General features: G+C 37.5%; 1 protein-coding gene across 17 annotated transcripts in view; it reads right to left on the reverse strand.

Moving 5' to 3' along the window:
• Positions 1–4,978: 4,978 nt before the first annotated feature.
• Positions 4,979–26,695, reverse strand: part of CREM (cAMP responsive element modulator) — a 36,585-nt gene continuing 14,868 nt past the window's right edge. For 7 of the 17 annotated variants that reach the window (XM_061350108.1, XM_061350091.1, XM_061350063.1 and 4 more), the window contains 5 exons: positions 23,668–23,759; positions 23,397–23,539; positions 17,843–18,031; positions 9,218–9,374; positions 6,899–7,516 (listed from right to left, as the gene is read on the reverse strand). In XM_061350108.1, coding sequence (XP_061206092.1) covers positions 7,372–7,516; positions 9,218–9,374; positions 17,843–18,031; positions 23,397–23,539; positions 23,668–23,759 — 726 coding nt within the window. In that variant the 3' untranslated portion in view covers positions 6,899–7,371. Of the gene's footprint in view, positions 5,141–6,399; positions 7,517–9,217; positions 9,375–13,778; positions 14,179–17,842; positions 18,032–23,396; positions 23,540–23,667; positions 23,760–26,695 lie in introns of those variants that run through there. The other 10 variants (XM_061350170.1, XM_061350152.1, XM_061350161.1 and 7 more) reach the window with 6 other exon arrangements.

The raw sequence follows: 26,695 nt of genomic DNA on the forward strand, positions 1-26,695 counted from the left end.
GGAAAAAACATCTTTTTCCTTTGAATTTAACCCAAAAGATCAGAAATTACCAGCATTTCAAATTTAACAGTGAACTACCACCAGACTCTCTACTCAAAACTACTACAATGCAACTATAAAGGCAGTGAGCATTTTTTATTGTAAATACTCTATTTCAAAACCAGACTATTTTTAACGTACTTTACTAGCTGAAGTGCGCAATATTGTCAGTAACTGTTCAAATCTGGGACAGCATCCAGCAAGTGTTCTATCTGGGTACATTCCACTGTCCTTTAGTTAACTACTATTGGTTTAGTGAACAGGCAGAGAACAACTTCAGACCCAGTAGCTTAGGTCTGCAAGGTATTTAAGCTAACGAAATACACTTTTTCTAGAAACAGATTATTCTTTTAAATAAATACAGTGTATTCCATGGAAATTATGTTCAGCCCCCCAAAACAGAAATAGTTTTCTGCAATAAAACTAATGAAACCTCATTTCACTTACTATCAGTGAATTAAATTCTCTGAAATCTAACAGGAGAGAATTCCATGTAGGTTTTCTTATATCTAACAAAGCTTACAATGTAGCTTTTCATTCTCTAAGTCCATGCCCTCTTTGGTAACCACCAATTTTCATGAGCTTGAGAGATCTTTCACATATCTATCAACTTCAACTGAAATTGACCATCACGTTCAAAATACACTAGAAGGAATCAGACACAGATATGAGTGCGTAGCTGTCATTTCACAGGAAACAAGATTAATATGAAGCAAGTGAGAACTTCACTGGTAAAGAGGCAGTTATGTAAGGATTTAAGCATTTTCTTGTTTGTATGGCATCTGACAAAGTTCTGAAAACTGTTAGTTCATACGACCAGGGCCTTTGAGAATCTAATTCTTCAGAACTGATTTTATCAAGCAAACACTTCAGTATACATAAATGTAAAAACGTGTTTGGAGTTCTCTTGGTCTGTAAGAATTAATGACAGCTGGAAACATGATAAATACCTTGCTGAAAACAAACAAATAACTAAATTAAATCTTTAGAGATCTACTTTTAAAAAAGCAGGCACTATGGTCCCAACTCGTTTTGTTAAACTCCTCAGCAGCTTCTACCTAGTATAAGCACAACCACATTTGGCGGGGGGGACGGGAGGGAGGGAGGGAGGAAGCGTGTGCGCAGGAATCATGAAAATGAGACCATTAAAAGCCTCATTCAAGGCCATTTGGAAATTGTATCTTTGAAACCACAAAACTAAAACAATGGCTTGGCTAAGCAACCAGATTTCTGATTTGTACCATTTTTATAGTTATAATTCCATTCACAAGATGTATTAATCACACCCGATTCCACTGATACGGCTATTAAAGGAAAGGAAAAACCTCAGCAGTTACCATAACAAAGACACTTCCTTCGCTGTTTTTTCCATTCAAGTCATACAGAATACAATAAACTTGCGTTTTTTTCCTTAGTCTACACACTGCATTCAACTCTCCTATTACCCTCTCTCTCTTTGAGACTTCATGCATATCCACAGCTTCTGCTTCATAAATGTATCTACCAAGCAATTTGCAAGAAGAAAGCTCTACCTCTGCAGTAGAAAAACACCCAGAAACCTGAGAAAATTAACTGAGAAAGATTCATTAGAGACAGAAGAATTAACTGATTTTTGCTACCTGCCATTGCCAGTCTGCATGAGATAGTATCAAACTGCCCTCATTTTCCTCATTGTTTAAAGCAAATATTGGGACTAACATAGTTTTTGCTGGAATAATGAAATTATTGTTATCCCTCATCCAGAAGAGCCTCATAGTGCCTTAAAAAAAAAGATAAAAATCCTAAACCAAATTAAACCCTCTCCCCATAAGACGATGTTTTATACAGAAATGCTAACAATCAAAATGCAGCAACTTCTATCAGCTGCTGAACTGCTCAGCATTCAATACATTTCTGTCGTACACCCCCACATACATGAACACCAAGTGGATTTTAAACAGAAAAGTGGGCAAAATGAGTCAATCCAAACCAGAAGCTGAGCAGATCCTTTTGTTTTCTTTTAAGTGATACTTCATTCAGAAAAAGATCACACTGGATTTAGCTATTACACTGATGTCTGCAGGGTAATGGTACTACATAAGCAATTATGTTTGATAAGGAAAAGAAAACCCTGGAGAACCAAGTGAGACACAACAGAGCTTGCACTCCTTAGGACTGCATCAGTGCAGGCAGAAAATGCTACAATTATTCTTGCAAACAGAAAAATCCATGGGAAGTGACAATCACACCTCCCACTCCCCCAAAAAACCCAACAACCAAACCAACCAACTAACCAAAAAACCACCAAAGAACCCAAACCCACACCTACTCACACAATATACTTATTTTAATCCCTTTTTTCCAGACCACAACAGCTGAGGCTATTCAACACAGTCAACAGACAGCTCGGCTCAGATAACCTAGAGGTTTATCTTAATAACTCTGCTCCCCACTCCATTTAGACGGGGAAGAAAACAGCTGTGACTCAAAGCTGTACCTTAAGAGGAAGCTGACTATTACATTCCTCATCACCCACAACTCTAGGACATTGAAGACATTTTTCAAGAGACCATTTCCCCTGAGCACTGTGAAATTCTATTTGAAAAACAAAACAACATCCATGCAGTCTTGGATACAGCTTCCTGTAAAGTAAAAGCAGATCCTCCAGCTATCTATTACAAAGAAATCTGCAAACAGCTGCATGGCTTCAGCAAGGGAGAATGCAGGGATGCAGTTTTCTTTCAGAATGAAAATCACAAGAATGTCAGTCTTTTCTTTCCTGGTACTGAAAAAAAATAAAATCCTGGCTCTGATAAATCAAAGCTTGGGCAGTGCTCAAATTCTTTTGTAATAAACAAACTCAGATACATTTAATGTTTTTGTATTAAGAATAATACTGTGTTCAAAAGGCCTTTCTCCTGAACCATACCAGGGACTCTGCTTCACAAATATGAACTGGAATCAGATTCCTCTGGAAATTATACTGGTATCCAGAGCTCAGAGCTATGTTTTTAATAGAGAAGTAGGTGCTTCCCAGCCTTGTCAAATGAGACTGTGATTGAGTAAGATAATTAAGACTGAACACCTCTTCAGCTGCTATTTGCAGATTCTCTGCAACCTCTGAGAGCAGAAACAGCATCAAAATGTGGGAAAAGGCATTAAAACACCACACACATGCAACAAGACAGAAGGTGGGTTTTGATCTTATGGTTGAGAAGTTCTTTGGAAAGTACACTGAACCCAGAGCCTGATTTGACTGGGAACTGAAGTAGCAAAATGAGGACAAAGGGCAAGTCTCAGTACACACCTGAACCACAACAGCCACTGGTAACGTTTCCTTGGGTATGTGATTGACAGCCAGATCACAAACCTTGCACAAAAACCAACAGTTTGCACACTTGCACTGTACAATTTTAGATGATAGTACTTCTAGGATATAGAAGTATAGGAAATATAGATCTGTCATATAGAAGTACAGGAAATATAGATCTATCATATCTATATCACAAAGAAGGAGACATGAGTAAAGTCAAAGGGACAGTTTTTCCAGCCATTGTCACTGAAGGAAATACTTCGAGCTCAGCGTCTGATCCACATGGTAATTCTCTGCAACAAGATTGTTTGGCCTTTTGGTAAACCAAAACTGGTCACAAAGTGAAGAGACAGATCACATTCAGAAAGCAGTTTCTCCCATAAAAATATATCCTCAGTAAAAATAACAGTAACTGATTTAGATTAAGATTTACTCTAAGAAGTTCAATACCACCAATATAAACTGACCTTTTCTTGACCTGGTATCCAGAAAGTGGGTGCCATTATACAAACATAAGCAGTTTTGCCCAGACTGTTAGGCAGCACAGCTTATAAAATATGTGTCACCTCCTAAGAGCTTTAGCAGTTACAGATTCAGCCCCCAGTCAAACTTCAGTTTCCTTCATGAAGAAGCAACAATTTCACCTTTTCTGCCCTGCGAGAGGAGCATTAGCAAGCACAGGACTTACATGCACAAATGCAAGCTTAGTGGACACCAAGTCAAAAGGAAAATTTTCATTCATAGCACATGCATCTACTTTGGATTCCAGTGCTGATACACCTTCAGAAACATGACACTGATGTTGAATGAAATGAGTCACACACCGATCTAAAACTTGAGGGCTATACTGACCCTTAAAAGAGGAAACAAAACTAAGGAAGACTTAGTATGATTTATTTTCCTTTATAATCTAAATTAATTTGTGTATCCTAGCATATATCCTATTTCTTTAATCTTCTGATATACTGATATACAGTGACCCAGGCTCCTGCAGTCCCATCTCACTTAAGCATTTTGGTATTATTTCTCTGACAAACCCTGGTGGTACACTGACTTTTCCTTCTAATCTTCCTTTACTCTCAGGGAATTCTCTCACAAAGTTTTCAATGTACATCTGTCAAACCAACTCACTACTGGATTTGTTGTTTTAAGTAGTAATTTCTTCAGCAGCAATTTGACAACAGGTTTCTTGGCATACGTGCAGATCTTCTTTTGCTCATTTTCAAGTAAGTTATTTCCTTCACAAGACACATCTTTGTTCTAATTTACTGACTTGAATCTTAAATGTTCTTACTCACCAACAAACTCATTTTCACTTTACAGAAATGTCTGCTGCTAATTCTGTCAAATTAATACTGAATTACCGAGCATGGAAGAATTATGTGCATCATAAACTTTTTTTTCTCCCTAGTCTCATCTAAATGAGCCAGGTTCTGTGCAGTTGGCTTTTCTGAAGCAGGATACTTTTCCCTCATGTAGATAGATGGATCAAATGGGAGTTTTCCAGAATGACCAAACACGCACCAAGAGCAGTTAGCTCTCATTATTAACAAAGCACCACCCACACTCAATATTTAAATAAAAAATAAACATTAATCGAATTCTGTAAAAGAAGTAGCAAGGGAATGACTGTTGACTACACAGACGTGGAATAGACAAGGATTTCTCCTATAAAATTTCTAACTACAGTTAGTACCAAATACTGTTGTGAAGATACAGAAACACTTTTACTGTGGAGACATGCACTACATGCCCAAGTTTCTTCCTCTTAAGTTTCCAAATCCCTTGAGAGTCAGGTGCAATGCCTATCTGTAACAAAAAAACAAACCAACAGATTCTGGTGACAGAGCCACTACAATTTGCTGGACACCTGTTGCTGTCTAGAGGCTGCAGACTGTACTTCTCCAACTTTAACAGAAACTTTGACTTCTGCCGACTTTAAGATGTATTTTCACAGTGATGCAGATATTTCAGAGTTGACTTTACTTTTGTTCCAGACCGGCAGCAGAGCCTGTGGGTCCAAAAGGCAGTCAGTTTCCTTCTAAATCAACTGATGGGGCTGTGGGAAGTTAGAGAGAACACCTCTTCCTGCAAATGGTCTCTTGTAGGTACCTAGTGGGATTTTCAAAAAGATTCGAGAAAATTATTCAATTTCAAGTAATTTGGGAAAGCAAAACAGACAAATTAAATAAGAATTAAAAAAAAAAGTAAAAACCAAAATATATACACACACCCTATCCTACCAGTGTCAGAGTAAAGATTGGGTTAAATGTGAATTCAGTTTAAATTAAGTGAAGAAGTCTCAGTGACTTCAGTGATATGATCCCATCCCTCCCCCCACTCCATACACACATACTTCCCCCCCCCCGGAAACCGATTAAGTAGGAACTAAGCCTTTCTTCCTACAACATCAGTAAGGGAATGATGCTGCTAATTCCAGCAAAGCTCCCAAATACTTTGCTCACAGACTGTACTGGCCAACAAACAATTAGATCACTCCTGAATTAAAGGAATACCCAGAAGCAATTCTGCATAAGCACTATTTTCTTTCAAAGCACAATGGAAAGTTGGCATGTATTTCATTCACCAGAACTGTAATTTGGTTTAAGCAAGGGTTTATTTTAAAGATCTTCAGCTCTCACCTACAGGCACCCCATGGAACCCCATGAATCAGCAGATAGTTACTGTTTATTAGAAAGCCTTCCTCTTTCAGTCATCTTTACTTCCTCTCAACATTTTGCAGAAAGTGTAAAAAGAACTATACCATCAAGCCTTTGCTATAGGCAACTGTCTACAACTGGCCAGAATCTAGAATATAAAGTACTTAAGAGTTCAATACTGAATTTTGATATTCAGACCCTAACAAATCAAACAGCCTACATACTAAAAGAAATTTAAGTAAATAGCAGCCCTACAACAGACAGCTTCTTTTAGGTATTTACACTATACTTAACATCATGCCAGTGAGATCAGGTATACTCCTTTCCTTTAACCTCTTCCGGATACTCATGGGTTTTTAAAGTATCTTCAATAACCAAGTCTTTAAAGGAAATCAGACACTACACAGGTTAAACAACATGGTTCTATTAAAAACTATCTTTAACCATGGCACTCAGTGACAGCAATACAATACTTTTTCCACAAAGCAACTAATATAAAAATATGCCATAAAATCATCTGTAGACTAGTATGCTAGTACATATATGTAATCATAACATTCTTTTATAAACTCTTTCCTGAGATACCGTGGGTTGTTTGATTTTCTTTGTATTACTGGATGCGTTATCTTCACGAATCATCTAAAATAATTGTACAATATTTTTTATGTGCAGGTCACTCAGTTAACACGTAAAAAGTAGTATGTAAATATATGGCAAAAAAACAGCTCTTAAAAATTATGCGCTTTTTTACTTTCTTACATTTCTTCAACATTTGGCTCCTTGGGAGATGGAAAGGAGGAACATGAAAAACCTGAAATTAGAGCTATGAATTGACAAAAAGCAGGAAAGCATTCAGGAATGTTAGGAGTTGGAATATAATATAAATGACACAAAAAGAAAGCCATAATTCATGTTGGCTATGTATTATCTTATAAAGCAACTGGTCATATTTTAGTCAGTTCACAGTTTAATAAATATGTTTACTAATCTGTTTTGGAAGAGCAAGTGTCTTTTAGGGATTTAAGCTCCCTCATAAGTTTCTTGTTCTCATCTTCTAGCATTGCAACACGATTCTCCAGACGTTTTATGTATTCTTTCTTTCGACGTCGACATTCTTTAGCAGCTTCCCTGCAAAAAGCAGAAGTAAAAAGTGCAAACAAAAAAGCCATTTGCATGCCATTAGAAAGCTCAGCAGATTACGGACACTACATCAGAACTCCAAATTTTGGAATTTCTCCCAAATCACTCTGAAAACACTAAGCAAAACTGGGTTCCACAAGGGCCTCAAGTGTCTCTCAAGTTCATATGGCAATCTGTAGAATTGCTTCCTCTCATGCCTTGACTAAAGTTCATAATAAACGAGGTCCAAATGAAAGACAGTTATTCTGCTTTATGACAATAAAGATCTTTGAGGGCCTTGAGTTCCTCAATGAGAGTCTTGTTTTGGTTTTCAAGCACAGCCACACGATTTTCAAGACATTTGACATATTCTTTCTTCTTTCTGCGGCATTCTCTGGCAGCTTCCCTGGAACCAATACAAGGCAAATGACTACAGGAACAGCCACAATATGGCAAAGACTGGATAAATGAAATTACCTGCAATCCATGCTCTTCAACAACAACAAAAACCACCACCAACAACAACTGTTGGATTGCACAAACAGAACAGCAGGTAACAGCCATAAGCAATAACACAGTTAAAATACAATTCCAAAAAACTAGAACTTGAAAAAAAGTCATCATCAACAAATACAAAGATGGAATTGATACACAGAAGAACCAAGCAAAACAGTGAGCAAATGACAGTGTATTGACTTGAATTGTACTAAACATGAAGACTGAAAGCAGCGTTTCTTCTTCCAGTCACATTCCATTTTGTGTGTTTATCGGTACTGTCTTCTGCAATCAGAATCTTAAAATCAAACCAAAGAATATACTTTCAGAAAATACAAGCATAACACTACTCTCTTCAGACAAAAAGCTAAATGCCAAGCTTACAACCTGCTGTCATTTCTTTACCTTAATGTAACAATCTACGGCAAAATTTAAGTCCAAACAAGTACAATTTACTAGCATTTTAGAGCTGTCCACCTGGGCACATTTCAACCACATGCATCAGCGATGTCTGTGTTTTTGCTGCTGGCAAATGGCAGCATGGAGCCATTCTCATAGCTCTGCTAAGAATTCTGTTATATTGAAGCTGAACACTTTGGGCAGTATTTTCAGAAGCATGTGACTGAACAGGCATTCAATTCCAGAATAAATTTTAGAAGTACTGGGAGCTTGCTCCTTTAAGATCTTGGAACATGATAAAGCGTCAAATAATGAGAGTAAGTTTCCAGCAAGTTATACGAGAGAGAGGATGGATCTAGTAATAAAACTGAAAAGAGGAGAAACACAAGGAAGCACAATGCAGCGATCTTCATGGGTAATTTAAAATAAAGGACAGGCATGAGAGCAAAGCAATACCATAATTTAATCATAAAGCAAGTGGCTATTCAATGCATTAGAGATCTGCATGGCAGACTATTTCTTCCACTAATCTAACTGCCACTGATTGCAGTAGCTATGCATTTAAAAAAAGGAGAGTCCCCTAAAAACGGCAAGAAGAAAGCACAGAGAACGATTGGCAGTTACAGCACACAGTCAAGCCCATGCCAACTAATTAAAAAAAATACAGCCACCTCATACAATATGCCTCACAAAATGACAGAGGCACTGCACAGTAACTTATCCCAGTAGCCAATTATTTTGGAAAGCCTATAATTATCATTCCACCCTAGAATAAGTCCTCTTCAGAGCATCATTAATGGCCAACTGCTAATGAGATCCTCAGATATTTTTCTAACCAGTTCTTTGCTGGGATGTTTCAAGATGAACAAACCCATACTGGTCATTTCACTGTTGGTGGATCAGGGGGGAATTCAACACCAAGTACACCTCCAGATCATCACAAAAATTACCAGAAAGGGACAACAGTAATACCGATTTCTGAATTTCTAGAATATTTTCAACTAAAAATCCATGGTGATAAGGTCAACTCTAGTTTTCCAAGAGTTAACAGCCAATACACAGTGCTATAAGGATGTGGGATGACTGACAATTTCTTGCCTTCACTTTATCACTCACAGGCAGAGCTCATGACCTTAAGAAGAAAGTTTCACTAGAATGTTTTGGGGTTGAGGTTCTTTTGCAACACTGACTATTAATTGTGATACAGTCTTACCTATTTTTCATAAGTCTCAGCTCTCTCTTGCGAGTTGCCTCTTCTGCCAGTTGCTGAGGGCTATGCAAAGTCCCCGGTGAGGCTGCCATTACCACTCCCTGAGGTAAGGTAGTAGTGGGAGTTCGAATCTGGTAAGCTGGCATGTCTCCAGTGGCAGCTGTATAAAAGAATATTTTAAAATTTATGGAAAAAAAAAACCAACAAACTACACAAAAGTCACAGAACAACAGATTTCTGTTGATGAGTTCTCCAGGATCCCTGCTACACAAAATATTTCATAGGCTTGTCATGTCACAGCTGCGTTTGTTATTTTTCTAGCATTTATTTCCACACTATAAGTTATCTAAACTGCTGTAGCACATGGTCCCACTAGTCAGCCAGACTAAAGCCTGTGAAAGCTTCCACACAGCTCTTTTCAGACAAGACAGGGAAAGCTGCTTGAAAAACACTGACAGAGTGTCCATACTTATTTCCTGTTCACACAATCCCACAAAAGTATGGTTCTGCTGTTGCAGCCACTGAAATTTATATGTCACCCTTTGTCCTCCAACAGAAGCTTCAGAAGTCAACTTTCTCCTCTTTCCCTGGGATAGCAACAGTACCAGCCTTACTGCCTTTCCTCCATTTAGAGCAGCAGCATGGAAACCTTTGGAAAACAAGTGAGAGCTGCTGTTGCCAGAATGAAAATGAACAGCCAAGTGCTCACAGTGAACTGGGATATGCTCTTTGAGAAAAAGGACCACAAATAGGATGCTGCAGAATTAGCAGGCAAGAGACAGTAGTGGCTGCTTCACAGGAAGGGGTATAGTTACACAGTAAGCTGGAGTGCAAAAGTTCATATTCAGCTCCTGAGCCTACTACCAGTTTTGAGCTCTCCCCAAGCCAAACACAGATCTCAAATCTGACCTGTTATTTGGAGCCAATACCTTCCTGATGGTCTCCCTCATTTCTGTATTTCTGAGGTACTTCATTCCTACATGATGTACCCCAACTTTAAAATACTGTTAAAGTCCTAAATACTGTGTCTTGTCTGTCACAGGGAAGGGAAAAAAAAAAAAAGTATCTCTTTTCAAATGACAAGCAAGCATTTACCTATTCCCTTCCATAAATATTTTATATTATCACACACCAAACTCCAAATTTTGTCATTAAAGCGACTGAACATAATACATTAAATTTCAGAGGCTTTTATGTTAGAATTCATTTATACTTTAATTCTTTAAAGCAATATTTAGATAATGGAAAAAAACTGGTGTCGCAGTTTAACTCCAGCCCGCAACTAAGCGCCACAGAGCCACCTGCTTTCTTCCCCTTCCTCCCAGTGGGATGAATAGAACCAAAAGGGTAGAAGTAAGAAAATGTGTGGGTTGAGATGAAAACAGTTTAATAATTGAAATATAATAAAAAGAATAATGATAATAAGAAAAAGAATTGTAATGAACAGGAAAATAGCAAAAAGAAGTAAAACACAAGACAAACAAGTGATGCAAATGAATAACAATTGCTCACCACCAACTGACTGATACCCAGCCAGCTCCTGAACAGCAGCCCCCAGCCAGCCTTCCCCCCAGTTTATATACTGAGCATGATGCCATATGGTATGGAACATTCCTTTGGTCAGTTGGGGTCAGCTGTCCCAGCTGTGTTCTCTCGCAGCTTCTTGTGTTCCCCCCGAGCCTCCTGACTAGCAGGGCAGCATTAGAAGCTGAAAAGTCCTTGATTTAGTGTAAGCACTGCCCAGCAACTAAAACATCAGTGTGTTATCAACATTATTCTTATCCTGAATCCAAAACACAGCACTGTATCAGCTGCTATGAAGAAAATTAACTCTATTCCAGCCAAAACCTGGACAACTTGGAAAAACAAAATGTAGACAAAAACACCTTGGGGAGGCTGACAGATACAGGAGTAAAGAGAAATCAGTCAACTACAGGGAGGGAATAAACCTAAACAAAAAAAAAATAATTACTATCATTCTTATTAAGTTAATGCAGGTGCTTCACTAATTAAATACAAAAAATAGGCTCAAGCTGTGTTTAGACTACAATTCCATAGCCATGTCCTGAAATCACTATCAGCTTACACTTTACACCTCCCCCCTTTCTCCATCCTGCTGGTAAAAGTGTTTGTGGAATTACAAGATGAACAGGACCAGTGAACTGGCCTGGGTTACAGATAATCCCCTAGGGATGGGGGAGGGAGAGAGAAATCAGCTCAGGACAGCCTTGTGAGCACTGAACAGGCAGCCACCCTGAACACAAGGCTTGGTGGCCTTGTACATATAGAAGAAAATTAATTCTTTCTTTAAGTTCTCCACATCTCTTAGCACTATTTTTAAAATGAAATTTTATAAATCCTTCAGGCTCACCTTTATGCTGGCCATATTACATACATTTTACAGACCTTATGGTAAGAACTATCTTTTTTTATCATTACTATCTAAAAAAAGAGATGTTATCTTGGTTTGCAGTAGCTACAATGAATCAGAAGTCCAGGTGAAGCATTTTGTAGATCAAGTAATGACGAAAGGCCCATAACCCAGGTCATCTCAGCCTGGCAAGACCAACTATTTTTTTGTCTTTGATTTACAGTCAGATATTAGCTAATAGGACTTACTGCTGCTGTTGCACTCAGCCCGGAGAAGACTCACTATGATCATGTACCTGCAACAACACTTAACAAAAGTGACTCCCTATCTCAGCTGGGATCAGCAAACACCACTAAGCAACACATTGCATGAATAGTTTGAGCAGGTTCCAGCAGTGTCTGTGCCTTCCTAACAGTTGACTCATTTATGAATCTAACAACATGGTAACAGAGATAAATAACCTTTTTGGTGCACAGACCTTATAAACCCACACATTATTGCAAATCAATTATTTCAAAGTCTGCAATTTTTCTGTATAATATCTCCAGAAAATACAATAAAATACTCTTTCCTCCAAGAAAAAGTCGTGGGGAAAGTTGAAACAGGCTTTAAGCAGGAGATGAGGGGTATGTGGTGGTGGTGGTGGTGCTGTAAGATACCCTTGAAAAAAAGATAAAATCATGGTTTATGTCTAGTAATGTATCTGCATATCACAGGGAAGGGTACCTTCCACTTCAGCATTTGAGACAAAAATCCCACTGACAAACCTCTGTGACTATTTCCAACAAAGATCCATGGAGAGTTAAAGTAATTCCTGACATACCATACATGGGACTGAAACAAAGCTAAGCAACAAACCTGGAGATGGTGTATTCCCTAACACATTGCTCCAGGTAATTTTTAATTTTTTTTCGCCTCCTTAAAATTGCAAGGGAGTAAGAAGCCACTGCAAACCTGAAGCTTTTGAGTTGAGACTTACATAAAGAAAATTATTAATAGGAAGACAAGCGAACAAACAAAACCAAACAAACCTCATTTGAAAAAGTGTGTAAATGCAGCTCTGAGAAATTAACAAAAACTAAAATTCACTGTTTTTTAAATCAACTACCTCATATCAGCAGGACCTTGAAAAAAGTAATATGCTGAACACTAGAGAGCATCCCAGCACTTAAGTTCTTTCAGTAACTATCCAGGAGAAAAAAAGCCCGATGCATGCCATGTATTAGTGCCTCTATTCTTCTGTAAATCATAATAATGGAACTAGATTATCAAAGGGTTTTCAACTTCACCACTAAACTGGCTCAACAAGGCATGAATCATTATCTCTTTGAGCATGAAAAACCAAAACATCGACTTGGAGAAGATGCTTATCTTTAGATTAATGAAACAGTAGGTAGCAGCAATGAGCAGCAGCACGTAGGTCCCGGCTGCGAATCAGTTAATATTACAGATCTGCCAGAGGCAATTGACGAAGCAGAAAGGAACTGACTAAATCACAGCGTGACTTGGAGCTGACGTCAATGTGTATCTTGTTTGGAGTTTAACTTTTCCAGTTCCCTACTTCAACACGATTCCAGGAAATCTAATGACGTCAGCCTTTTGAACTCAATTAGCTGAGGAACAGACCATTTTAACAGTGGAGGAGACAACAAGCAGGCACTGTAATACTTAAAATTTATCACTCTCAAATTTGTTTGCATTCAGCATTTTCTTTAATAATGAAAGCACAGGGCTTATTTACAGTACTGAAACTTCACACTGTTTCTCTCTCAGCTCTGCTTAAGATTTTAGAGCTGAAATAGGCTTAAGAGTTTATTACTAAACAAAAAGCACTGTCATTTGTATAAAATAAAAAACAGTTATAAGCGTGGTAACACATATGACCATCTCCACAATAAAATGAATTTAAGTGGTGGATTTCTCAGCAAAATCCTGCATCTAATAGTAAAGATTAGTTGTTTGAATCAATCTGTGCAAGAACTCATGTACTAACTATGATTTGCTTCCCTCCCAAACAAAACTGTTAAAATTGCCCTGAAATCCTACACTAACTACATATAATCAGAAGCTATTTGTGCAGTCTGAAAAACGAAAGAGTTATAGAAACAGGTTCTAAAGAAAATGTCACAAATACCAACTAAGCACTGCTTAGACAGCCAAAAAGATAATGGAAAAGATTAGCAAAATTTTTACCTGTTTCATCTCCTGTTACAGCCATGCTCAGCGTCTGCACACACGATTCTCCTGTTCCTCTACCAGAGCTCAGCATGAAGTGTTCCAAACTAGCCAGCATGTGCGGGATTACAAGCAAGAGCACTGACATCACAATGACCTCACTTGCTTACCATTGTCATTAATATGCTCTGTCACTGGAACAGCTCGCTGAAACTGCAGCCCAAAGAACTCCTTTTCCAGTAAGCCTTTTTTTTTTTTCCCCTCCTTCTTCCACATTTCTGTAAGCCTAGCTCTGTTCTTTTCCCCTGAATTATTCACAAAGCTAGAGAAAGCACTCACCACAAAGCTGCCTATAAAGCAAGACCTGAAAATTCACAGCACCGACTGACAGAAGTTAAAAGATGGCTCTAGCATTTACAAATGAATCCAAATTAAAGTCATGATCGGATAGAAGACAGTGAAATTTTAAAAAGACATGCAATCGTTTTGATTGAAGCAGTTCTACTAAAAGGCTGCCTTTTACTAAAGGCTGCAGCTCTACTAAAACCTCTGCCAGAGAGACATGCAAGACAGGAAAGCTTAGTAAGATGTAACAATAAGTAAACGAAAGGCTGAAACTCCTTGCTTGGGGGGAGGGGGAGGGGGGGGAACCACAACCCACTCATTTAAGTTAAAAGCTTCAGAAAAGGTAGAAAAAAGCTCCAACAAAGTCAGTCAACCTAAAGCTAGTGATTCCAGTGTAACAGTAATTCTGGGTAAGGGCTACCTCTCCCCCATTCCCTCCTTTTCAAATGAAGTCCAGGAGATCTGGTTGACTTAGGGTTTTTTTAATTAATAAAAATAAAAAAATCAAAAACTCAGCTGTAACAGAATTACTCTATATTTACACCAATTTAAATGAAACCTGTTTCAGACCAATAGCCCAGGCTCTGGTCTGTATGTAGGGCATAGCAAACTTCTAAGGCCTTTGAAATAAATTCAGAGCGGTAATTCATCAGCTATGAAACTATGCCAAGGACAGAAATAATGGAAGCATCAGTGCAAAAAAGGAGCACCCTATGATTACAGGACTACTTCAGGATCAGATAAACACAAGATCAGAACTGAAGCACGCAAGAAATACAAGCCTCAGATGTCAAACACCACTGTTCATATCACTGAACACATCATAAAACACACGTAGATCCCAACAGAATGATTTTTGAGACTTTTTTTTTTTTTTTTTTACACACATTCTCACTAGTAATTAAACTCTTCTGCTTCAACAAGCAAAAAAAAAACAACAAACAAACCAACCTTAAAATGTAACAGAAAACTGTCAGGACATAAGAACTGCCTCTGATATTGCCTGTGAATGTAAACTTGGAGCAAATGGAGTATCACTCAGTGGATCAACAACTTTAGTGCTTTTATACTAACTCATTTTCCCCATCAGAGGTTATGAAAAAATATCAAACACAGGGTTTATGTGATTACTGCACATGAGATTCATCAATAAATACTTTAGAAAAAATATAAATACACACAATATCTTAAACAGATCTTTCCTGCCCTACTATATTCAGGGGGGTTGCCTAGGATATTGGGGGAAGGGGGTTGTCTCGAGGGGTGTTTGTGTGACTTTGTTATTGTTGGTTTTGTTTGGGATTTTTGTTGTTGCTTGTTTTTTTGCACAGTTTGTTTGTTTTAGTTGCTTGGTTTTGATTTGTTTGGGGTTTTACTTTCATGACAGTTAAAATTTATATACCTAGAATCATTATAATAATATATGTAAGTGGGAATATTACCAAGCAGAATGTTTCTTTCCTATTATAATATTTTCCCATTATAGTCACCTAATAGCATAGTACCAGGAAAAGAGTCAAGTACAAAGTGTACATAAGTGACAAATGGACTACAGACTTTCTAGCATGGGCAAGATAAACACATATTAGAGACGTATGTATCAAACTAAATCCATTGTCTCACTCCATCCTAAATAACTCAGGTTTGTTGATGACACACAATTATTATCGAAAAGAAATCTGTATTACCATAAACATCCTCAGGTGCTTTCATACTCTTTTTATGTAGTTTTTTAATTAAAGATATTTTTTAAAAGACTTTCTGGTATCAACAGTGTATATACTAAGGTGAAACCTTTTACCTTCTCATCATCCCTGAGTTCCTGGTCACTTACTATTCCCTTTGTATTTCCCTTTATATATTATACACCATTTTTCTTGTGTGTCAACAGCTATGAGCATCATTAAAGCATTTTGCTTGGGCCAACGGAAGAGAGAATTGCAACAAGTCAGCTTCTCTGAGCATGTACAGAGAACAGATCAATTTAGTTAAAAGTATGTAGAAGCTTCCAGAAACAGGATATAGCAAGTATTCAGTAACTGTCTCTGAATCCATTTTGGAAGTTTTCATCACAGGCAAGACACTTGATGGGCTACACTATCAGTAGAGCCCATCACTGAGACTTACTAGGGAGGTTAGAGGACAGCCCTGTCTAAAGACAACCCTGCAACAAATAGTCTGTAAAGGAAGGAGAGTCAAATGAAATTCCCAAGAACTGAAATGCTGCCAGATATAATCCCTAAATTCTGTGCTGCTTCGCAGACTGGGGAGATTCAAGGAAGCAACTGAGGAGCTGCTCATTCTGCCCCACCCACGCTCCACCCCTGAAGCTCTGAAGACTCAAAGCAGTATATACAAACACTACAGTCAACCTGGAAAGACAAAGTCCTCTAATTTAAGGGATGTTTATGCACATATAGAAAACATGTTACTCATACTCAGAAAACATTAACTGCCAAAGTGGGAAATTTGTTTGTGGGACAGCCAAATGTGGATCTTAAGGCTTCCCTAAATATGTATTCATAATAATATTTAAGAAAGGTATAACAGTACTCTCTGCATGTTGAAAACTAACATTTTGGCCAAGATTTTTTTTTTTTTTTTTTAATATATTACAGTCCCAAAACTCCCTTGAAATGCTTCTGCAATGTTTTGGGAAGACAGTGTATTTCCGTGAAGAATTAACCAGAGGCAACAGAAGAATTAAAATTTGGTATCATTATTTAGCATTGCCTCAACAAGTTCAGGTATCTACAAACTATTAGCTTTATTTACATCCTGGACTTCCTTTACAGAAAAGGGAGAGAAACAGACATAGACAGAGCTTATTTCAAATATCCATATTAGGGCAAAAATGGCACCTCAATCTGGACTTCACCAACTATCTCAGATACCTCATCAGCCCCATGAACATATTTAAAGCCTTACTAGCTCTTTTCATGGTTTATTTCAGATAGCTGTTCTGGCTTAAGAAAGCATTCATACAGCCCTCCCCACATCTCTGTACCCATTAAAAAAAAAAAAACAGGGAAAATAAATTCCCTGTATTATCCATGGAAGCCATTCATTTAGCGTCTCTGTACAGAAATCTCTTCCACATTTTCAAAGGTTTTCCTCAGCATAACCCAGATACCAACCCTACTTTCCTTGGTATTGGTAAGAATCCAAGATACCTTTGGTTCTCAGTCTCTCTCAGCATTTCCAAAAGGCTGGGAAAGTAAGGTTCCAGAATTCACTATTCACAGTTCATTTTGCATGTGTGCATGTTATAGGACCTACAAAGTGTTCTGCTGTGAGAAAACTGGATTCAGTAAAAGATCTCCTTTCTACTAAGAGTCGTAAATTGCAAGGAAATTCTGCCTTAAACATATCCAAAGAACTTCAGGTTGATTAAATGCTGAAAAAAAAAACCCAAATTAGTTTCATATTATCAAATAAGATGCATCCTCAGCATCTCATTTCGACCTGTAACAGTGCCTTTACTGCAATTAAACATCTCTCTCCAACTCTGGACACAAGAACTCAAAGTAGAAAGTTATTTTATGCTGTTATTTCCTCCTGATAAAACTTTTTAATCAGAAGTAGCTGCTTTACTAAACAGAGAAACTGAGTCTCCTTCTAAGGCTGCCTTTCATTTTGTTACACAGGTATAATGTCAACACAAAATAAAAAGCCTTTTAAGAAAAAACTGGTTTGCATAAAAAAACCCTAAAATGCAATAGCCTAATAAAACATACCTTGAACAACAACTTGGCTTCCTGGAACAAAATACTGTTGTGTGCTATGTGGTGATTGTCCTGCATATTGCACAATGGTAGCACCTGGCTGAGGAGCTCCCGAATTTGTCATTCCTAATGTCTGTAGTCCATGGACACCATCAGAGGCTGGATTAGAAATCTGGATTGCACCACCTTGAGTTATAGTAACTAAAGATAAAAAGCAGAAGTTAAGCAACAGAAAGAGATATTACCTAAACATTAAAAAGCACATCTTTCTCTTTAAAATAAACACTGTCTGATAGGACTCCGGCTTCTCTCCTTGCTTAAAATCAATTGTACAGTACAACTTGCACAACGTTAATACTGCTTTCCACAAATATCAAGTCTGTAATGTAGTACATGCCATGTGTGTAACAGATAAAAAGCCGTGTTCCACACATTTTACCTCTACACTTCCAGAAGTATTAACCCTCCTAAAACAGTTTTAATACAAGAAAAAAAAATAAAAATAGTAACTTATAGGCATATAAACACAAAACTGAAAGTTATTAAAGAAGAAAAAAATTTAACAACTATGTTTAGCAACACCCACAAAACAAAACCCAGGACAAAGGAAGAGCATCTAGGCAAAGAGCTAACTAGATCTGATGTTCACAATCCTTTGCTTAGTGTGAGAGTAACTCTAGCCCAACAATGTTTTTCCAAGCTGCAAAGAGTTCAATACTTATATAAAAACAAAACAAAGTTTGTGATTTCCCCCCCATATAGTCAGCAATATGAAAGATATAAATATACCTTCCCCATTAAAAACAAATAAAATCATACTTTGTTGCTCATTATAATTAAATATTTAAGACAAAAAAATTCCCTACATAGGTTATTAATTGTATATTCACTTTGAAATTGGCATTGTCCTTCTTAAGAACAGAAATATCATAGAATGGTTTGGGTTGGAAGGAACCTTAAGATCATCTAGTTTTAACCCCCCTGTACAAGCACGGACACGTTCCACTAGACCAGGCTGCTCAAAGCGCCATCCAGCCTGGCCTTGAACACTGCCAGGGATGGGGCATTTACAGCTTCTCTGGGAAACCTGTTCCAGTGTCTCACCACTCTCACAGTAAAGTATTTCTTCCTAATATCTAATGTAAATCTATACTTTTTCAGCTTAAAGCCATTATCCCTCATGCTATAACTATACTCCCTGATAAGAGTCCCTCCCCATTTTTCTTGTATGCTGCCTCTAAGTACTGGAAGAATGCCATAAGGTCTCCCTGAAGCCTTCTCTTCTTCACGCTAAAAAACTCCAGCTCTCTCAGCGTGATAAGGTTCATAAGGGAGATATTCCAAGCCTCTGATCATGGCACTCCTCTGGGCCCTATCACGCAGGTTCATGTCTGTCTCACAGTGAGGGCCCCAGAGCTAAACGTAGTACTCCTGGTGGAGTTACATGAGAGGTGAAGAATCACCTCCCTTGACCTGCTGGTCATACTTCTTTTGATGCAGCCCAGGATGCAACTGATTGTCTGGGCTTCAAGTACATATTGCCAGCTCATATTTAGTTTTTCATCCACTAGTACCACCAAATCCTTCTCCATAGGGTTGCTCTCAATCCTCTTATCACCCAGCCTGTATCCATGTTTGGGATTGCCCTGACCCCTGGGCCAGGACTTTACATTTGGCCTTGCTGAACTTCATGAGGTTTGCATGGGCCCACCTCTCAAGATCCCTCTGTATGGCATCCCTTCCCTCCAGCATGTCCTCCACACCACAGATCTTGGTGTCATCAGCAAATCTGATGAGGGTGCACTCAATATCTGTATATGTCCTCAACAAAGATGTTAAATAATACTGGTCCTAGTACAGACCTCTGAGGAACAGTACTCATCATTGGTCTCCACCTACACGTCGAGCCACTGAACGCAACTCTTTCAATGTGACCACCCAGCCAATTCCTTATCCACCAAGTGGTCCACCTGTCAAATTCATGCTTCTTACATTAATTAAAATAGTCTTAGAACTTTTAGATGAGAACCAATTCTCAAGAAGTAACAAACTTTCTCCCCCAGAAAGGTATTTTTGAACTACAATAATTGTCATTGTACTTAAAGTGGTCTGAGATAGTACAAAAGTCATATATAAGTATAGATCCAGGATTGCCAGCTCCTGATTTCACTTTCAGATTCACAGCACTGGCTAACTTTCTTGAAGGTTCAGCTTTGGTTATGTGAATGCATGATTCATTACACACCCATGTAAGTTTTGGAGATAGTTAATTTCAAAAGATCTGTCTTGACAAGAGTAAGTTATCTTGAAAGTGAAACATAGATAACACTTCGAAGAGCACTGGAAATACTAACAGTTGATTAGTAAACTGTTATTAGTAAATTAGACAACATTAACTATTAGAAGCTCAGCTAATATTTTGAGAGTGTAGTAATCTATCGAAATTGCCAAATCCCAGCATCTAAATTAACTTCTTTTTGGAAAACATGGGGAATTCCTCTCATAGTGGAGCAAGCAGAGCCCTATTTGCAATACAGAAAAAGGGTCAGCAAGGACCTTGAGTCCTACCTTAATAATGGGGAACATGTGATGTCGGAAATCCTGCATACAGGCTCCAACATCTTTTGCATGGTTAGGCTACCACCACAGGTGAGGCAAAACACCTGTGTTTTGTCAGTATTCAATAACTAACATGACAGAACTACAGCAAACACAATAGGTTTCTAGTCAGATAAGGCTACAAGGCTCATACACAAGACACCGCCTCATGCCAAACTACCCATTTCCCTTAGAGAAAGATAACTCATATGCTAATGAAGGTAACAGAGAGGCGTTTTATCTAGGTGGTCATGCCTGTCAGTCTTTCTGCTTCCATAATCTAAAGCCAAGAAGCTCTGGGGACAAAGATACTTGGAAACCATGGCAACATACTGTTTTGGCTGGCAAAAAGTAAGCAAAGAACAGCCATCACTGCTGTTAACAGAAAAAAAATGTATTTGTTTTTCAGAAAAATTTACCTATCAACATCTTCCAAAAATAGACATCCAAACACCAACATACAGTCAAAATTAGCTTTTCAACTAAACTGCCTTTCCTATGCAGAGATAGAGAGAACAGTAGAGAAAATAAGGAATGAGCAAATAAAGGAGCATAAGGGATGTGTGAAACCAGGGCACAGGACAGATGGCTGTAGTGACACTGAAAGACCAACTCTCCAATTCTTCATTGTCATGGACACTTTACAAGCTTAATGCATGAACTGCTGGATGCCTGTACAAGAAAACCCATGCAACTAATGCTAGTCAAGAAGAGACGAGTACTCATACAATAATTAAAAGCAAAAGTAAAGAGGTATTGACAGAAGACATGAAGATAACAGATACATGTAGTGACCATCTGAACCACATCCAGATTGAAATCAACACAGGTAATGCTGCATTCCCACACAGTGTTCTGGCTTTAGCTAACAACATTTCCTGAGAATCATAGGACGGCTACTCAGAAATGCTGTAGATCTGTGCCTTACACATTTAAGGACCAGAAGTGAACAGTCAAGCTCTTTGGTAAATTCCAGATTAAGACCCCCTCCATTACAAAGAGATGACCATCCTAGCTACCACTTGGAAACAATTTTTCCTAACCAGAACTGGAGAATGCACACATTTGCTGGAGGAAAAAGATGTGTGAGATTTTAACTTTAAAATTTGAACTAATAAAAGAAAAAAAATTATAATGAACAATAAATTGGGTAAGAAAAAACATTTCCCTGAAGACAGAGCTCTCAAAAGTTTTGAGCCAGAATCAGGAGAGTCTATAAAAGCTGACACTGCATCCTGAAGCAATGCCTCATTATGGATGAGAACCTATTTAACAAGTTAAATTACCTTAAATACACAGCACATGTTTTAGGCTATGTTTATAATTTATTCCAAGGAAAAGCAGCAGAAACCAGAAATCTATGCTTGGTTCATGCAAAAGCAAAGTTTAAATTATGATAAATGACATTTAATCAATTGTTTGTGGACTGTTTATTTAAGCATATGGTTGGTGATGTTCCCTGTTGCTTGAGTTTTCAAAAGTTAATGTCTGATTGAACAAAAAAGCAAAACCTATAAATTTCATTATTCTTTTATACACTTCCCTGCCACTGTGATTTATAGCTATGCACGAATTGAAACATCTTTAATTAAGAATCACCTCCTGCATGACATTCCTAGTATAAGTACAATTCTTGTTTCCTAGAGGAAATTACAATTAAAAACGCTAAACTCTAATTTCTTACAAATCCCTCAGGTTTGAAGGCTCACTAGAACATAGTACAGACAGTACAGCATTTCTTTTTAAGCCTTGAAACTGCAAATATATTTTTAACTAAACCTAAGCCAAACTAAAAATATAATTCAAAACTTGAAGAGTAATTTGGTCAAGAATACGTGTCACATTCTGTACCAGATAACTGCAATTTAGCATGACCACAAGTCCACTGAAGAGAGCACTTAAGATGCTGAACAGCATGAAGCAGACACCTATTTAGGTCTATAGGTTACAGAAAAGGTAAGAAAAGCAGCTTAGGAACTCAAGAAAAATTACTTTCTATGCTGAAGAGGTAGATAGGGAAATTCTGCTTTCTTAGAGTTGGTAAGTTGCATGAATTAAATAACTGAGCAATTGTAGGGGTGATAAGCCATTCCAGCCTCTTTTATATACTACTGCAATGTTTTAATACATTTCCTCTGTTCTCTTGTTTTTTTTTTGGGGGGGGGGGGAGAGAAAGAAAAAAAACACACCAAAACCCAAACAAAAAAAAAAACCCAAAACCCCCAACAAAAACCCTGTACAATCGAAGTTTTGTTTAATACATAATTGAAAAAAGAGGTATTAGAAAGTTTTCCCTTGGATAATATCTGATGAAGCCCAAAGAAGCTGTGAGAGAGTTATCCAACATTTTTAAATATGAGAATTAAAAAAAGAAGCAATGAATCCACAGAACAGAACTGTGAATCTAACTTTTAACTTGAATTTGGATGAAGTACCAAATGTTGGAGAACACGGTTTAAGTTAATTCTGCAGTTAGTGTTCATACTTGACAAGTGGACAGGAAGAGACATAGTTCTTTTAAGAAACAAAGTCAAAGTTAAGAAATAATTTCATACTCCAGCCTTAGACTTCACAATAGTTTAACTCACTGTCATTTCATGTAATGAATAGCACTAATAAAAAATAAATTACAGCCATTGGAAACCACAATCATTTACAGCACTGAATATTCACACAAAAGTGCCAATATTTTTCATTTCACGTGAGCCTCATCTCCACATTTTTAATGCATAGGAGTTCTAGAAGGACAAAATCTAGCAACCAACAAACTTTACAAGAAACAGACTGAAAGTTTATAATAACCACGTTAAGAAAAAATAAATAAAAAACCCCAAAATTATTTAGAAATACAGAAGCTCTGATTCTTTTTCACCAAAATCCAACATCTACACTTCATTATGGAACTCTTAGAAACAAAGTTGTTCCTACATATGTTCTGCAACTTCACATAGAATCTTTGGAAACATACTGTATTGCCCTGTGTTAGAGTGATACAGGCCGGCTGGCATGGCCATTGCAGGAATTCCAGAAGGCACTCCTTCATCATCTGACTTTTCTTCTTCAATCTTTGGTATTGCAGGAGCATCTGATGAGAGTTCATTCAAAATTTTTCTAAAAAGAAAAAAGAAGATAATTTTATACATATAAATTCCATATCCATGAGAAAAATAAGGCTTTTATCAGACAGTTTTGCTGTAATATACAAGCTGCCTTTAAAAATTCAAATTAAAATTCCTTACCGGTATGAAGGCCTTCTTGAAAGTATTTCCCTACGCTTTTGAGAATCAACTATCCCTTCTGATTCTGCAGATTCATCTGCAATTGATGCTGCCTGTAATAGCAAAGTTTCTGAAATTCATAACTTCATTAAAAAAAAAAAGCAACAGAGTAAAATACTTTTAAAAAAACCTTCTATGCTTGCATACATGAAGTTTGTGCACTTATTTGATCACTATTCATGTGATCTTGGACTTCCTTTACCAAAGTAAATCATAAAATATGAGGTTAGCAACATACAGTCATTTAGATGACACATTCTATTTGAAAGAAAAAAATCTAAATAATCCAGGTTACTTTTTTGTAAATGACACCTAGCAAAAGTACTGAAGATAGATTTCTTTAAATATAGTACACGTTTTAATTAGCTTTTAGAGTGAAATTAAACATTTAAAATACAGAATATTGCACTGATACACCTTAAAGAACAATATACAATACAAAAGCCTCTTCACAACCACACCAAAGCTACTTAGAAAATGCATTTATTTACACATTTATTACACTTACCAACACATATTCATAAATACAAATACACTGCTTAGCAATACTCTGCAAGTTTCAGAACCCTCTGACAAGTTCAATCCCTCATTTTCTTAGACCTTTATTAGTAGTATTTTCACAGGTTCTTTTTCTCTTAAAATTACCTGAGACAATGTTAAGGCCCAGAGTTGAATCACACTTTTTACCAGCAACTATCTTATTATACAGAACTGAAAGTGATTAGTGTACAACAAAAACACCCTATTTTCTTGATTTTACTACTCAGAACTGCTGGCATTTAAGATTTTCAAACTGAAAGTGCAGTAAAAGCTAGTTTGGAAAATGACCTTTTCACATAAAGACAGATCAGACTTCAGTTTCAGACTAAGCACTATGTTAAGCTAACAACAAATGAGAAGGCTCAAGTGTTTGACCTGGAATCGCTGCAGGCAGCACAGGGAAGACAAAGAAGAGCTCCAGAATTATTGCAGCTGCCAGACCTGGGTGCCTGGTGCTAGAAATAAAACCTGCATGACCTCAACAGAAAATAGGTGATTGGAAGGTTCTGGAAATGTATAGGCTTGGGTCACAACAACTTGAATCTGTAAAACTACACCTTGAAAAAACTACAGGTTACTGCAGAACAAAATTCTCTTCACTGGTTAATTCTATTACTTTCCAGTTTTATGTAAAAATACTAAATGTAGCCTCATTTTGCTGGGTAGTATGTAGGAAGCTTCATTAAAACTCTTAAACTTCCATCCAGAAACTAACCATCCAGAAATAATGAGAGGTATGTACTTCTGCCTGTCTACAGATGTAGAGCTCAAAACCAGGCTTCAGAGCTGACTGGCAGAAATAAGAGAGCTTCAGGAATTTTGTATCCATCCTTCTGAAGAATGGACCAATGCTGACCAGCAAAGAGATCGTCTGAAAGTAATCTCCCCCCAGTACCCTACAGTGATCTGCTTGTCAACTGACCTTCAAGGCTCTGGCACAGAACTTCAAAACTAAAACAGTATTACATAGCCAGGAGCCTGGACATCCTATCCGAAAACAGAGCTCTCATTCTGCCAGGTGAGATGGAAGGGAGACAAAAAAATATGTATCTAATTGCTTCAGGACAAACAGCAAGAAAACAAGCCCCTAGTGCCTTTAAACCTTCCCATCCCACTAAGGGTTACCTATAGCCACCCCTAGTTTGTGAAGATGGACAAAGAAGTCAAGAACAATCATACTTTGGGAAGAAGGTAAGGAAATCAAAAGGCAATTTAAGCATTTTAATGCGTAAGAGGGTATTTTGCAGAAGAAATGTCAAAAGTTCTAATTTTCGTCAAAACAAATAAATTTAATGTTTTGGTTTGCTCTAATAGCAAGCAACAACGTTCGCAATGCTGACCAGTGAAAAACAATGTCATTTTTTCCTGGACATCATTCAGACCTCAACTTTACTAAACTGCTGTGTTTTTTGAACAAACTTAACTTAGTCTGCCAATAACTGACGCACTACAGAGGGGATCAAGTAGAAAAGTCAAATAATAATCTTAACTTCAAACTTTCCAACAAGTAAAACAACATTAACAAAATAGTAAGGAACATGATATAGATAAGCCTTCCCTTAATCCAAAATACAACATCATTACAAGAAAAAAGGTTGAACATTTTCTGGTTTAAAGCTGCAGGTGTTAGAGGGAGAAGTCAAGCAAAACCTCAACAACAACTTTCAGCATACATTTTTTTCCTCTTGTAAAGTAAACTGATACTGTTTCCCAAGTTCCCTACTTTCTGGCAAAGATACAATATCAAGTTAAAGCCAAATGATGTGGAGGAAATGCCAGATGGCAGGATAAATTACTTAAGAGGATCACGAAAGGCTAAACAACCTGTGTAATGGAGTCTTTTACAGCATCTTCAAACCCTTCTTCTAGAGTCACCTTATTTGCCATTACCATGCTCAAATGGCACCAGAGCAAAACCCTGGAACTGACTAATCAGTATTAATCAGGGCACAGCTTTCCTGTCTCTACTCCTTTGGGAAAGGGAAAACAGACAGAGTTTACTCAACACAACAAATAGTCAACTTTCACTCCCCTAAGACGACACAGCAGCTGGCAAGAGATTCCAGAGAAATTCCTTCTGAGCTTTGGAGCAAAATGCATCCTGACTACACTGACTTAAAGAAAAGCAGACAGCTACCTGGAATAACTGCAATATGCTTACATAATGAAGTTTGCTCTGGTAAATTACAGTTAGAAAGAATTCCATTTTAAAAAATACTTGTTTTGAATACTTTACTTTGAGTTCAAGCTTGACCAAACCCAAGTGTCTTGACATCTACTGCACCTGTTTCAATAGCTAGAAATTCAAAACCTTGCAAGTCCCATCTACACCTACTCCTTACAAATAAAATATTCAGTATCTTGCCAAGGTTTTATTCTTTTTCTCTAAACTCTAAAATAAATCATACTTACGTATGCCTTCTTATTCACTGCACTTGAAAGCCAGTAA

The sequence above is a fragment of the Neopsephotus bourkii genome, unplaced genomic scaffold (genome assembly GCF_033783945.1).
Source record: "Neopsephotus bourkii isolate Nb327-2 ecotype Australia unplaced genomic scaffold, CSIRO-AGI_Nbou_v1 NB_53, whole genome shotgun sequence".
Taxonomy (NCBI): domain Eukaryota; kingdom Metazoa; phylum Chordata; class Aves; order Psittaciformes; family Psittacidae; genus Neopsephotus; species Neopsephotus bourkii.